Below are 16228 nucleotides of genomic sequence, written 5' to 3'. Positions count from 1 at the left end.
ACATAAACTCCCATGTCTACATTTTATTTAGATATGATAGGAATAGTAACTCAGACTTCCTCCAATCATGACCTACTATTTTATCTGGATATCTATGCACGAAGAACAAACTTCACCCAAATTGCATCATATTCTCTTATCTTCGTATCTACAAATGACCTTCCCGGGAGATTCAAAGATGGTAGAAAGTTGTTAGAATTAGGAGCGAAATCTCGCTCAGTATGACTTATTTTTATATGTACGTACATATGCGTACATGCAAACATACATACATACATACGTTATACACACACACACACACACATACGTACTCATACATGCATAGATCCCCATACATGCATACATACATACACACGCACACAGACGCGCATATATATATTATACGTAATTATATATTACATCTATATTAATAAAAGCGTAATTCTGTCTGTCTGGGACCCTTGTATCTCAGTCTGCATTTACTCAACATAGACATATTATATCTTTTTGGAATCAGGATGACCCCAGAATTGAAAATCTGCCCTTCTTTTGGTTGTTGAACATCCGGTATTGGGGGTATGATTTAAAAGTATTTGGGTTGTTATTTCTAGAAGGTGAAGCGACCCTGTGAGGTACAAGAATTATTGGATCTTTTTGGTTTGACGGGCAACACTTGTTTTCTTAACGAAACACTTTCAAACTTGGGATACTGGTAGAATGTGTCATATAAAACATCTTTTTTTCTTAGCCTTTTTAACAAAAATTACTTCTTAATAAGTTATTTCATGTTAAAGTTGTCGTATTTCTGTAATCTCAACCAATCACTGACGTCTATTCAGCTGAATACAGTTACTGCTCTTTTTAATTATATCATTATTCCCTAGTAAGGGTTTAAGGTTTTAGGGTTCGGGTTCGGGTGTTAGGGTTAGGATTATGAGTTATAGGGTCTGTTGTATAAGCCTGTTTAGGCTTGAAGGCCCGGGGGGGGGGGGGGTAGAAAACTCAAGGGCTCTCCTGGGTGACACACACTCTTGTTAGGCCACTGAAACAGAATACAATTCATTTTGTCCAGTTGTAGATTTATAATATCAAATCAGTTAAGCTTTGGGTACTCCTTCGAATTACCGAGAATTGCATGCTGCCAACAGTGGACACCCATTCATGTAGGACTTTTTGCTTTTAGACTAGACTCCTTTGTCCGAGAGACATTCTTCTATATACGTGGACCCTGTTAAGGGAATATATCGCACAGATCTCAACACTTTCCTTGAGCAGATCGTTCAGGAAAAAGGTCACTCTCATTTGTAAAGTATCTTTTCGGAGTTTTTTTTTTTCTTTTGCCGGAAGTTATCTAGTATCTATACTAGTAGCAATAAATGAGTTGCGGTTGTTGTTGTCATTGGAGGTTGTGTTGTTGAAAGTGGCTAAGACGGCGAAACTTTTGCAACTGTTATTTAAATTTGCGTTTCGCTACTTTAAAAAAAAAATTTTTTTTAAACTTTTTTTGTGATTTTTAAATTGTAACGATTTGTGCTAATATAACTGTATCAGTTTATCAAATCTTATTTAGTTTCCTGTGTTCTTTTCTATCTATATCTGTGTCCACAGAAACGTTGAAGTTGTTTTCACTGCTATCATCATTGTAGCTAATAATTGTGGCTTCTGTAGAGATAGCCATGCTGAACCATTAATAAACAAAACAAAATAGATACTCTCTTTTACTTGTTTCAGTCATTTGACTGCGGCCATGCTGGGGCACCGCCTTTAGTCGGGCAAATCGACCCCAGGACTTATTCTTTGTAAGCCTAGTACTTATTCTATCGGTCTCTTTTTGCCGAACCGCTAAGTTACGGGGACGTAAATACACCAGCATCGGGGGGGGGGGGGGAACAAACACAGACACACAAACATATGCATACACATACATAAATATATATACATATACGACGGGCTTCTTTCAGTTTCCGTCTACCAAATCCACTCAAGGCTTTGGTCTGCCCGAGGCTATAGTAGAAGACACTTGCCCAAGGTGCTACGCAGTGGGACTGAACCCAGAACCATGTGGTTGGTAAGCAAGCTACTTACCACACACCCACTCCTGCGCCTGTTTGAAAATATAAATGTACACAATATGAAATCTGGTCTTCCTCCATTGATAACAGTGTGAGCATTTGAATGTTCCGAAGCTCAGAGTCGGTGTAAAATAAAAATTCTTGCTATCATGTATTATTTATTCATTTGGTGTCAACGGCAATCAACAGCAGCAGCAGCAGTAACAACAAAACAATAATTTCTAATTTTGGCACAAGGCCAGCAATTTCGGGTGAGGGGGTAAGTCGATTACATCGATCCCAGTACGCAACTGGTACTTAATTTATCGACCCCGAAAGGATGAAAAGCAAAGTTGACCTTGAACTCAGAACGTACCGGCAGCAGCAGCAGAAGAAGAAGAAGAAGAAGAAACCTTTCTACTATTGGTACAAGGCCTGGATTTTGTGGAGAGAGTAGGTCGATCACATCGACCCAGTACACAACTGGTACTTAATTTATCGACACCAAAAGGATGAAAGGCAAAGTCGACCTCCAACGAAATTTGAATTCAAAATATAGGCGATGGGCGAAATACCGCTAAGCGTTTCACCTGGCGTGCTAACGATTCTGCCAGCTTGCAACCTTAATAACAATTATGATGATGATGAGTTTTTCCTTTACTAGTTATAAGTGCTTGACGATACATAAAAACCACACAGAAACGTTAAATAAGGGACTTACAAAGGCGTGCAGTGTGGGATAAAAAAAGGTTATACAAAGACGAGAGCAAGGTTGAAAGACGTGATACGATGTATAAATGGATGAACTGAAAATTTATAGAGCACAAATATATCCTTGGAATAATTAAATACAAAGTACATTAAAATACCGTCTAATTGGTACAAGGCCAGCAGTTTTGAGGCAGAGAGGTTTAGTCGATTACATCGACTCTAGTACTTGACTGGTACTTTATTTTATCTACATTGAAAGATGAAAGACAAAGTTGACCTTGGCGAAATCTGAACTCAGAACGCAAATGCGGTTGAGTATTTTATCCTACACGCAAGCGATTGTCAGCTCGCCAAAGGAAATGAAACATGACGTCCATAGACGGAGGAAAGCCTACGAACTAGGTCAGGTTAGAACAGCCCATATTCCTACTCTGTAAAAGACCCTGAAACGATTTTAACTACATGTGCTGCACCTAGGCCTTTTGCCCTGCACCATAAAAAGTCTCATGCATTTTGTCTCAGTACCATCAACAAGGTACAACTCCACAAACAACCTTATGACCTCCGGCAGTTATTAGGACGTGAAAAACCTCTTGTCTACATGTCCCCGCTTTCCAACCCTGCTTTAGTCACTCGCCCATATTGTGATACAAAAGTGACAACCAGCCACAATCCATACTGTTTCTAATGTTCTTATCATCATCTATGTGTTTTTCTGACTGATATACTGGGGCACAAGTGGAGGCACAATGGCCCAGTGGTTAGGGTAGTGGACTCGCGGTCATAGGATCACGGTTTCGATTCCCAGACCGGGCGCTGTGTGTGTTTATTGAGCGAAAACACCTAAAGCTCCAGGAGGCTCCGGCAGGGGATGGTGGCGAACCCTGCTGTACTCTTCCACCACAACTTTCTCTCTCACTCTTACTTCCTGCTTCTGTTGTGCTTGTAATTCAAAGGGCCAGCCTTGTCACACTGTGTCACGCTGAATATCCCCGAGAACTATGTTAAGAGTACACGTGTCTGTGGAGTGCTCAGCCACTTGCACGTTAATTTCACGAGTAGGCTGTACCATCGATTGAATCAACTGGAACCCTCGACGTCGTAAGCGACGGAGTGCCAACAACAACTGGGGGCACAAGTAAATGGGCAGAGGAATATCTAACAATTTCAGTCTTTGTTTTATCGAAGTCTTCACTCTTCAGAATGCTGAAGATGATTCTATACCTCCCCACCACACATCTTTTTTTTCATTCTATAAAAAATTACTGCCAAAATTCAATGCAGTGCTTGCTGTAATCGCTGCTGCAACAGTAATTCCAAACTGCTGCCATATATGTATATATTTCATACAGCTTTATATTCTGATTTCAAATTCCACCAAGGTCAACTTTGGTTTTCATCTTTTCTGGGTCAATAAAATAAGTACCAGTTGAACACTGGGGTCAATGTAATGGACTTGTTGCCTCCCCCGAAATTGCTGGTCTTGTGTCAAGATTTAAAACTAATATGATAAAACAATGTTATGAAGCTTTTCTATATCTAAGAGATGAGGAATTATGTACGTTATTTACATTTGACGGATATTTGCCCTTATCTTGTTTGCCCATGGGCATATGGCATAGTGGTTAAGATCACAGGCTACTAACCCCAAGATTCTGAGTTCAATTCCAGGCAATGACCTGAATAATAATAATAATAATAATAATAATAATAATAATATCGAAAAATACCTTAGGAATGAGAACCAAGGTTCGAAATTTCCCCAAGACACCTGATGAATGCTGGAGGGTATATCAGCCGAAATGTTTACAACAAACAAGATGAGGATAAATATCCATCAAATGTAAATAATGTAAATGTTATGAAGGTATAAATATATTTATACATCAAAGTAAAAATAATGAAATTCATTTGATGGTGGGATTTCCAGAAGTCCTGCTAATTGTCATATTTGTGTTGTTCTATATAGCTTGTCTGCTTTGCATTTGTCTGATGACTAAATTATTAATTGCACGTGCATAGATCCACGAATAAAACAAAAATGAATAAATAAATGCATGTTTATATTTATTTATTTATTTATGTGTTTCAGCCAAGTGGCTGCGGTCATGCTGGTGCACCACCGTGATTTTCACGTTCCTTGCATGGCTCTTCTCCCCCACCTGACATGGTCCAATCAAGAGTTTTGATGGCACATCTGGTGTATAAGAGAATTTGACATAGCTGCCCTAAACTGCGTCTCATTACGAGCCATTGGTTCGTCTGGTATCGTGGAGAGGAAAGCGTCAAGTTTTGTCTTGAAGACCTCCGCATCCACGTCTTGCATGTCTCTCAAATGTTTTGGCAGGGCATTGAAGAGCTGAGGTCCTCTGAAACCGAGGCTGCTGCAGTATCTCGTTCTTATGTGAGATGCAGTAGACGGTACCTTTGGCACCATGCAGTGGCGACCCGTGCGGGCATTCCTGTAGTACTTGATGCCAAAGTTTGGCACCAGTCCTTCCAGTATTTTCCATATGTATATTATTACATATCTCTCCCGCCTGCGCTCCAGGGAGTAGAGACCTAGTGCCTTCAGTCGCTCCCTGTAGTTCATCTGTTGGACTGTGGCGATCTTTTTTGTATAGTGCCGCTGAATTGCCTCGAGTTCTGCTGTCCGCTTAACACTGTGTGGTGACCACAACTGAGAGCAATAGTCTAGGCGGCTCAGAACAAATGTCTTCCATAGAGTCAACATGACTTTTTGATCCTTTGTACGGAATGTCCTCAGTATCCACCCTGCCAGTTGTCTGCACTTTGCTGTCAACTTGACCATGTGCATGTGAAATGATGCATCACTACACATGTTGATGCCCAGTTCTCTTACTGTGTGTGGTTCTGGGATTGCAGTACCTCCAGGCCCTGTGTATGCCAGTTGGGAGGTACTTGTGGTCTTGTAGCGCAGTACTTGAAATTTTTTTGCATTAAACTGCATATTATTTTGCTCTGCCCACTCATATATTGCATTTAGGTCATTCTGCAGGCTTACAATATCATCAGGATTCTTTATTGCCTGAGATATCTTTGTGTCATCAGCATAGCTAGTGACAGTGGCTCTCCGAGTGACCGTGGGCATGTCCAGAAGGGCCACTATGAACATTAGTGGCCCCAGAACAGTTCCTTGTGGAACACCGCTCAATATTTGTGTTTCCCTAGATAGTTCTCCATTGGCTGCAACTGTCTGACTTCTACCATTCAGGAAGTCATGCAGCCACTCTCCTAATTTACCAGCTATGCCAAGGTTTCGCAGCTTGTGACATATCAAGCCATGATCAACTTTGTCAAAGGCTTTTGCAAAGTCGAGATATATCACATCAACATTTGAATGGTCAAGTAGCTGCTTCAGGACCCAGTCATAATGCTGCAAGAGCTGCGTGAGGCAGCTTCTACCTGGACGGAAACCATGCTGGGTCTCATTCAGCAAATCATTTTCTTCTAGGAACGCAATCAATCTCCTTCTGATAATTCGTTCCATGACTTTGCTAATATGTGAAGTCAGAGAGATGGGCCTGTAGTTCCCAGCCTCTGCCCATGCTTCCACCTTTATGGATAGGACATATGGTGCCTTCCTTCAGCTTTTTGGGAAGTTTACCATTTGCAAGGAAACTCTGGAAGAGTATCCGGAGTGGTCCTGCTAATTCTTGTTTACACGACTTTAAGAGGACAGCTGGGAAACCATCGGGGCCAGTTGCCGAATTTGAGCTCATTTCATTTATGGCAGCTATTACATCTTCCTCTTCAATGTCGATGTAGGTATACTGACAGATTTCAAATCTTGTCAAAGTCAAATTTCCTTTTCATCTTTCTGGGGTTGGTAAATATAAAGCACCAATCACATATCAGAATTGACATAATTGCTTACAACTGTCACCCAAATTGAGACCTTATTAATAATAAATATTTAGGGAAATATAAACAATAATATATAGTCTAAATTATCATTGGTTGTACACTGAATAGACTATCACACAGAAAATGTTTAACAATGGGTGTTGACAGTTTTTTTATTTTTATAATTAACCAAAATTTGCCAATTGCATTGGGAGTGTCATCCTTTTCATCTGCCTAATGTTTGATATCTTTCTTTTTCAGATTTGGGTAATTTGCAAAACATTATTATAATTGTTAATCTCATTATCATTTTCATTATAGACAGCAGTGGCGTGCGGTGACTTCTGGGGTTGGGCATGCAATGAATTCCCCCACCCCCACCCCCAATTGGCAATTTTTCAGTAAAAGAATTTTCGTATTCCTACGATTTACATATGGGAGATTCTGAATATGCAATCACCCCCGTATGATCTAGAATAAGCGGGGAATAAAAAATGGCTCTGTAGAGATGAGCCTGAAATAAGTGTATTGTTTGTATCTTTCTCTCTCTTCGAAACGTCAGTACTTTCCCATCCTCACTCTCCCTTTAAAATGTCTAAAAATCATAAGTGAAATGGAATAAAGATGAAATTGGATTCTGTTAATATTTTTGCATATTCGGAATCTCTGTTAAAGGTAGGAATCGGAAAAAATTTTTTCAAAAAATTTCGTTTTTCAAAGGGGTGCGATTCTGCATTAGCCCCTATACCTATTGGTTCAGCTGAATCAATTTGAAATGATTTAATAAAGAGAACACATTTAGTTACATTATATGGCCATGGTTTTAGATAGTTACGCTCTCGAAGACAAGTCAGGTGCTTTATCATGCTACTTGTCAATTCCGGGAAAATTGTTGATACTCAAGCAGACTGTTCTGAGACTTACTGAACTCCGTATATTAAAAGACTACGTCTCACACACATACATTGAAAATACACGCATATACATGAATACACACACAATGAAAGACAGCCAAAATTCAACATTGTAAAAAGCCCCCCCACCCAAAAAAAAAAAAACTGTTGTGGCAGAAGTCAACATCTCTGAGATTGAAACAAGACATTTACGACCGTAAATAAACTACACCCAGCAGCACAGAAACGAAACCCTATGTAGGTTAGGTGTGACGAAGAAGTCGAACCATTTCTCCTGCGAAACAATACTGATGTAAGAAGGCTGAACCTTACGTTATAACAAACACTAACCAAAACCTGCAATATATGCCCTTTAATATATTAAGTTTTTTTTTTAATGTTCTAAAATGTTATTTACCTCATTTATAAATTAATTCAATTCTTCGATCTTTCTGGGCAAATATATCTATCATATTTTCATAGAAATCTTCTCTTTTCATCAATTGCTGTAATAAATCTTTTTCAATTGGCATTAGTGCTAACACAGACAGTCTTCTTTCTCCTGTCGCATTTCTTTGGTATGTTTTGATTCTACTTAATGCAGAAAACGATCGCTCTACAGAAGCAGTGGTAGACGGAATTGTCAAAATCAACTTGCACAGATTGAAGAGTTCTGGCATAGCTTCAACAAGATCACAAATATTTTAAGATCTATCAAAGATTTGATATGCCTTTGCGAACGCTCGTGCATAGCCATATGTAAATTATTTAAATCATCATAGCCTTTATCATTCTAAACATTCTTTTCTAAGCAAAAAAGTAAACAAGGCCAACAGAATAATTTATTAAGTGTAGCAATTCCAGTTAACCATTTTTTCTTTTCATACAAATTAACCTGAAATTGTCTCGTGAATTAGGTAAATTCGGTGTTGGTCTCTTTTCGAAAAACTATTTCTCAAAATATCGTTTATAACACTCATTTCGAAAAAGGCTACTCTTATATAAGAATACAGGTGTAAGCGTAAGAGTAAATTGCATCTGAGTCAATTTCAACAAAACGAAAAAATAACGTTAGTAAAATTAATTAAAGATTAATTAGCTACTTCTGAAATAAGAAATATAGTATAGATAATATTTTTTTTCAGAACACTCCAAAAATATAATAGTGCAAAGAAAATTCAAACTTACCGCCAGGTTATTCCGACATTTCAGCTGGCTAACTCAGGAATTATGGGATTGCTCTTGTTTGGGTCAAAAAGTAGAACGAGGCTAGCAACAATTGTACACAAAGAGGGAGAGGGGAGGGGGTGTCAGGTGGTCTTCTCAAAGCAGACGAACGAGTCAGTGAGAGAGGGGGAAGGGGAGGCAGAATATTTCGAAAACACCTGGACGGAGTTTCTTTGAAAAAAAATGAATATTTTATCGAATTTTCCGATGATATAGATAAAAAAATCACAGAGCATGCAACGCATACTTTGCATGCCTGCGAGTGCACGCCTCTGATAGACGGAAATAGTAAAATGCAAGACTGAATGGATTGTTGTATGTGGTTATATTTCTCTACATTCTAAGTCCACATTTCATTCTTCTGGTAGTGATGATATGAATATCAATTGCGTGCTAGGATAAATTATGGGCCACACACATACTGAGAGAAACTACCTAGGGTGGGCAGTAGGTGTTAATAAAATAAACTGTTATCAAAAGGCCATGTTATAAAAAAATAGGTAAAGATACCTTGACAATGAAAAATATTTGCTTATGTGCTTATACTATTCTATGTATTAGTATATCTATATCTACATGCACAAACATATATACATGCATATCCGTAAGCATGGATGTGTGCGTGTGTGTGTGCAAATATATGTATGTATGTGTGGTGCGATGTAAAGGCACCCGTGTGGTGGTAAAAGCACCCAGCATACTCTGTAAAGTGATTGATGTAAGGAAGGGCCTCCAGCCATAGAAACCATGCCGAATCAGACTGGAGTCCAGTGCAGCTGTCTAGCTTACCAGCTCTGGTCAAACTGCCCAACCCATACCAGCATGGACAACAGATGCTAAATGATGATGATGATGATGATGATGTATTTAGATATATATGTATTCATATACATATGTGTATGTATATATATATATATATATATATATGTATTCATGTACGTCAAATCGTCCAACCCATGCTAGCATGGAAAGCGGACATTAAACGATGATGATGTGTATATATATATATATATATATATATATATGTATGTATGTATGTGTGTGTATATGTGTGTTTGTAAACGTTTTTTTTTTTAAGTTAAGTTATAATAGAAAAGAATAACATTAAACCTGAAGAATTGCTTTGTTTTAATGGATTATACATTTATTAAACTTTTACAAGTAGAGACAAAGGTTTTGAAGTTTCAGCCTGTTAGCCTTCATTGGACTACACACACACAGACGAACAGACAGACAGACAGACAGACAGATAAATTTATATATATATATGTATGTATGTGTATATATATATATATATATATATATATATATATATATAGAGAGAGAGAGAGAGAGAGAGAGAGAGAGAGAGAGAGAGAGAAGCAGACAGACAGATAGATAAATAGATAGATACACGTACATACACCCACATATACAAACATTTAATTAAGTTAAAGGTGATATACTTAATGCCGTACACAAATTCTTGACTCATCGATATTTCTCGCTGAGATTGCTAAAGGAAACAAAAACCTAGTAGCAATTGTTAGCGACTCTCAAGGAGAAAGGGAAATAATTTCAAAGAAGTTAATTTACATGCTTGGAGTTAATCTACCAATTTTTAACTACATGCTTAGAGAGAAAAGAATTTGCTTAATTAAAAATAAGACAGAGCTAAGAAAACTAATTAAGTGAATTAATTTATATACATTTAGTCGGAGCAGGAAGAAAATATTTGTAAGTAAAATACATGATTTTTACTAGTTGTTGCAGTTATTGACCCATCCTATGATCAAAAGCACTCCAGCTGAGGCCATCTCATCTTTCTGTGTATCTAGGATTATATTGGTTAATGTAATGTATAACTTCAACATGAATATATTTAATAGTTAGATGTACAAAGTGTTATTGCTATCACATATTTTTTCAGATATGTGTGAGAGAGAAAAAGAATGATGGTAAGTGTACCTGAAAGAGAGACAAGCTTAATGCCTAATTACATGTTCAACCATCTCTGAAAAATAGTTAGAATCAAAGCTATTTTTTTATTCTTTTACTTGTTTCAGTCATTTGACTGCAGCCATGCTGGAATGTGACTCGGCTTTTCGTCTGATGTCACTTTGTCCAACATCACTTCGTCCTGATTTTTTTGTCCAATGACTTTTTGTCCAATTTTAAATAAACTCTTTAGAAAACAAGGTGAACATTGAAATCAAATAATCATTGAGAATTTTATTGATAGGATTTGTCGTTGGACAAAAAAATTATCAGACAAGAAGACGTCGGACCAAAAGACATGGATGAAAAGACATTTGACGAAGTGACGTCGGACGAAAAGACATAGCACCATCCTATGGATTACTTTGCAAAGGCTGGAGTAGTTTGAATAAGAAATGATGTCCTATTTGCCGGACATTACCCCATCTGATCATCATTTATTCCGCATTATTGGACGGAAAAAATATGAATTCTGTAGACAAGGTCAGAACAGTACTGGAGGAGTATCTTTGTCACAGAAAAGTGAATTTTGGAAGAGGGGCCTTGCAAGTCTACGAGATAGATGGAAGAGCATTTTAGAAAATGAAGGAGAGTATATTTTGGATTAAAAAAGAACTTTGTTTATTTTAATTTTGAAGAATAAAAGAAGTATAAAAAGTCACATTATTTATGGGACGACCCAATACTTTGACACAAGTGTCCATTCACTCTTTCAGTAAATAGTTAAGATAAGGTAAATAAATAAATGATTACTTGATGTCTTCATTGTTCAAAAAACAAATAATTAAACCTGTAGCTGTAATTGTCTCATTATGGATTTATCATTCAATGTCAGAACACTTGTTTTGATAAACTGGTGATTTATTAATCCCAGCCATGACACAGAGCAAGTTTGTAACTATCATAAAATAATGTCAGAGCTTAAGAGCAAAACATTCTCTTATGTTCTGTTGCTTTGTCTAACTAGAAAAATCCTCAATGATAAGCAAAACTAATTTGTCTCTGGTCTGTAATGTAATTTCAATTTTATCATTGCTATTATTACTAGTGACAATAATTATCATTCTCTTTATCATAATTAGTTCTGTTTAACCCTACTAATCCTAACTTTCCTTCTACTATGACACAGACTTCCCGTTTTAAAGTGGTCTGAATTAAATCTTTCTTTAGAATTTTATGTCAGTTTGTTCCAAATACCAGGCTTAATAATCCTTTCTACTAAAGGCACAAGGCCTGAAATTTTGTTGGGGATGGGGACTAGTCGATTACAATGACCCCAGTATTTCACTGGTACTTAATGGATGTTAAATGTTGTTGATGATATTACTTAATGAAACAGTACAGTATGTTTAACAGAATGTTTGACAGTATGTTTGACAGTATGTTTGACAGTATGTTTGACAGAATTAAGACCAATTGTTTATTGCATTAGATTCCTCCAGTTTTGACAAGGGGTGAGGACTTTTTTCTTTTTTTTTTTGTATTTATTCAATGCTTAGAAATTTCAAGAAGTTTTCTTACCTTTATAGATGCGTCCTAACCCACGAAAGTCCATCTGGTCAGAGCAGTTGAAAACAACAACATATTTTCCTAAACATCTTCCCATGTCTTTTGTTGTTTCTGTTTTTCCAGTGCCAGCAGGACCAGCAGGAGCTCCACCCATTGACATGCCAAGAGCCTGAGCCAATGTGATGTAGCATCTTTATTAACAAAAACAATTATTACATGGATAAGTAAATAACAAACAAAAAAACAGACAAACAAGGAATTGCATGTGAAAGTGGAATATAGTTGGGATTTGCCTAAACTGTACTTGAGGGCTATATAGGTGGCACTGCATCGATTACGATAACAAGCATTCCAGTTGATTCAATCAACAGAATAGCCTGCTCATGAAATTAATGTGCAAGTGGCTGAGTACTCCACAAGCATGCATACCATTAAAGTAGTTCTCAGGGAGATTCAGCGTGCCACAGAATGTGACAAGGCCGGTCTCTTTGAAATAATGGTACAACTCGTCTTTGGACCAGAGCAACATGAAATAAAGTATCTTACTCAAAGATACAACATGCAGCTAGGAATTGAACTCACGACTTTATAATTGTGAGCTGAATACCCCTAACCACTAAGCCATATGCCTTCACTCTGGAGTGCTATTAGAAACAGAGCAATGGGTTGTAATATGTAGTGACTTTAATAGAGTGTATTAGCATTAGTGTGGAGGCATAGGATTGCGGTTTCGATTCCCAGACCGGGCGTTGTGAGTGTTTATTGAGCAAAAACACCTAAAGCTCCAGGAGGCTCCGGCAGGGGATGGTGGCGAACCCTGCTGTACTCTTCCACCACAACTTTCTCTCACTCTTACTTCCTGTTTCTGTTGTGCCTATAATTCAAAGGGTCAGCCTTGTCACACTGTGTCATGCTGAATATCCCCGAGAACTACGTTAAGGGTACACGTGTCTGTGGAGTGCTCAGCCACATGCACGTTAATTTCACGAGCAGGCTGTTTCGTTGATCAGATCAACTGGAACCCTCGGCGTCGTAAGCGACGGAGTGCCAACAACATTAGCATTAGTCTAAAGAGAGGTAGATAGGGGACATAACCCTGCTCATACTAGATAATATGGATAACTGGAAAGGTTTGTATGGTACATGCCTAACACCTTGCTGTACTCAAAAAGACCCATACTCCACAGCAGAAGTGTTAAGACCTCTGGTGGTGTAAGGCACTCGTGGTGGTGCCACATAAAAGCACCTGTGCAGTGCCATGTAAAAGTGCCTCTGTGACTCCACATAAAAGCACCAGTGTAGTGTGATGTAACAGCACCCAGAACACTCTGTAAAGTGGTTGGTGTTAGGAAGGGCATCCAGCCATAGAAACTATGCCAAATCAGACTGGAGTCTGGTGCAGCTCCCCAGCATGCCAGTTCTGGTTAAACCTCTGACCCATGTCAGCATGGATGTTAAATGATGATGCTGATGATGATGATGATGCTCATCTGAGTAGAAAAGATTGCTCAGGAAGAAAGATTCCTGATAAAGACACACAGTGTGTGTAATGAGAAGAGATAGTTTACTATATCACTCCAAGAGAATTACCATGATCAGAGAAGCAACAGAAGTAGGAAATATAAGGACAATTCAGTACAGATGTCAGCTGGATGGTGAGTGAGTCAATAGTTATAGTACTTGGTAGATGAAATGTTAGATTGCAGCAAGATAGCTGACATTTTTTTAAGTAATCCTGAAACTGTACACACACACAGACACACACAGACACAGACACACATACACACATGTATGCATGCATATGAGTGTGTGTGTACATTTGTACATGTTCTCAAACATTTTTTAGTAGTACTGTAATATGGAGAGTAACTGCACTGTTATAGTTGGTAGTTGTTTGAAACTAAAGTATTTTCTTACATTGAAGAGGGGAAAAAGGAAACACTTCCTGAGAGAGGAGAGTCTTACCATATTTACTTGTGTATATTGTGGGAAATTTAATACAAAGCATTAAAGTCAAAAAATGATATTGGTTATGTAGCAAACGTATAAATGAAGTCCATAAATAAATGAAAAATATATTGTTGGCTTTTAGGTACTAAAAGTTAGGATCACATATTCTAGATCACATTGTGGATAGACATTGGAGATAGACAGACAAAGCCTTGAAAATGAAGGTCAATAATAGAAGAATAAAGAGTGGTGAGCTGAACGCCCCTGACTAATGTAGTGACTTCATGCTTTTTTATCTTCATTGCTGGATCCAAAGGAAAGAGCAGTATCTAAGACCTTTGCAGGGCCTTTCTAGCCCAATGAGATTTATGCCATTAATGTTTGTTTTAAGCCTCCATATGTCAACACCTGTGGGAAAGATATGAGCAAGGAAAGAATTCCAGAGGGATGATGTTTTGAGAAGGAAGGACTGGATGTAGTGATTAGTGTAAAGCCTGCCAGGTTGAACACAACGAGGGTGATGAGAGGAGGAGAGACAAGTGGGGTGGGAGTGCCTGAGTGGAGGCAGCACAAATGCAGCCAGCTCCAAGGAGTAAAGACTATTATAGTAGAGATAGAAAAGATAGAGAGGGAAAACAGCATGCTTGTGGGCCAGAAACCAGAGCATGTCTTTAAGTGACTTTATGCTAATCAGTCAGAGGATGGTGTTCCTGCTAACTACCTAACAATAAATTTATGCATTTATGGATGTGACTGAAGTAAAATTTAAAGAAATAATTGAACAAGTGACCTGTCAGTCAGTGGTGTTATGACCAGTCGTTCTGTGCAGCCAAGGAATTCATTCTGATAAGTGAAGTTGACATTTGTAATTGATATCATACATTTGTCTTGGTCTTCTATGAAGTAAAAACGTGACTGTTTTAACCATTCAAAGTCTGTTGGACTTCTTACATTTGTATGACACTGAAAAAGAACAAAAATACATTAATATGTGAATGTACATAGTATAATCATCATCTCATCATAAATTTAACATCCACTTTTCCATGCTTGCATGGGTCTGATGGAATTCATTGGGGCACAAGATGGCAAGCTGGCAGAAACATTAGCACGTGGGGCAAAATGCTTAGTGGTATTTCATCTGTCTTTACACTCTGAGTTCAATTTCCACCAAGGTTAACTTTGCCTTTCGTCCTTTCAGGGTTGATAAATTAAGTACCAGTGTAAAAATCATTCAGTTCACTCTGTGGTGGGGTTGGTGTTAGGAAGGGCATTCAGCCATAAAAACCATGCCAAAACAGACACAGAGTTTCTGCCTGGCCAGCTCCTGTCAAACCATCCAACCATGCCGTATGGAAGGCGGATGTTAAACAATGATGATGATGATGATATCTGACTCAAATATTCTGCCTGTTTTATATTCAAACTGATTAGATCCAGCCTCTCACACCTGCCCCAAAATGTCATTCTACAAATCAACAATCACGTCATAGAAATGTTGAAGCTCAGAAACAATGCATGATTAATTCAAAATAATGTGTATAAATAAGTATTACATTTAACAGAGTAAAAACTAAAGGGTTAAGGAACAGCTTGAAAAGTTGGTGGAAATTACTGGTAATAATATATTAATAATTTGGAATGTTTTGTGGAAATTACTAACCAGTTCATCAAAAATATCTCTCTGGTGGACATGTATTGTGATCAGGGTTTCATACTTGGTTCGGTCCATTTTGTTCAGATCTGCAGTGGTTTGGGTGATGAGGGTATTCAGAAGCTTCAAAAATGATTGGTTCGCTTGCTGCATTGGTTTTCGCTTACGGTCACTACGTGCATCTGTCAATGCAATTGTTGCATCTCTTGTCCATAATAACTGTATCCCAAGTATTCCAACCTTGAAATATTGCAGTAGAGATTTATGTTTTCATAGATGAAGATATATGGCAATAACATTATCACAAATGCATATATAGACCAAAAAAAATGCAAAGACATTGTCCTTAAAAGACACAGAAATCACTATGAAAGTTCCAGAAATGTAACTTTTTGGAAATTCACATTCAC

General features: G+C 37.9%; 1 protein-coding gene across 1 annotated transcript in view; it reads right to left on the bottom strand.

The window, feature by feature from the left end:
• The window catches only part of LOC106881606 (dynein axonemal heavy chain 5-like), a 143421-nt gene that overhangs the window by 33778 nt on the left and 93415 nt on the right, over positions 1 to 16228 (bottom strand). Inside the window, exons 29-31 of the mRNA XM_089338035.1 lie at positions 15828 to 16058; positions 14955 to 15127; positions 12227 to 12405 (exon numbers count right to left, since the gene is read on the bottom strand). Of these exons, the coding sequence (XP_089194161.1) occupies positions 12227 to 12405; positions 14955 to 15127; positions 15828 to 16058 (583 nt within the window). The remainder of the gene's footprint in view (positions 1 to 12226; positions 12406 to 14954; positions 15128 to 15827; positions 16059 to 16228) is intronic.

Source organism: Octopus bimaculoides, chromosome 20, assembly GCF_046866305.1.
Source record: "Octopus bimaculoides isolate indiv1 chromosome 20, ASM4686630v1, whole genome shotgun sequence".
NCBI classification, from domain to species: Eukaryota; Metazoa; Mollusca; class Cephalopoda; order Octopoda; family Octopodidae; genus Octopus; species Octopus bimaculoides.
This window is presented reverse-complemented; position numbering and strand designations above follow the sequence as displayed.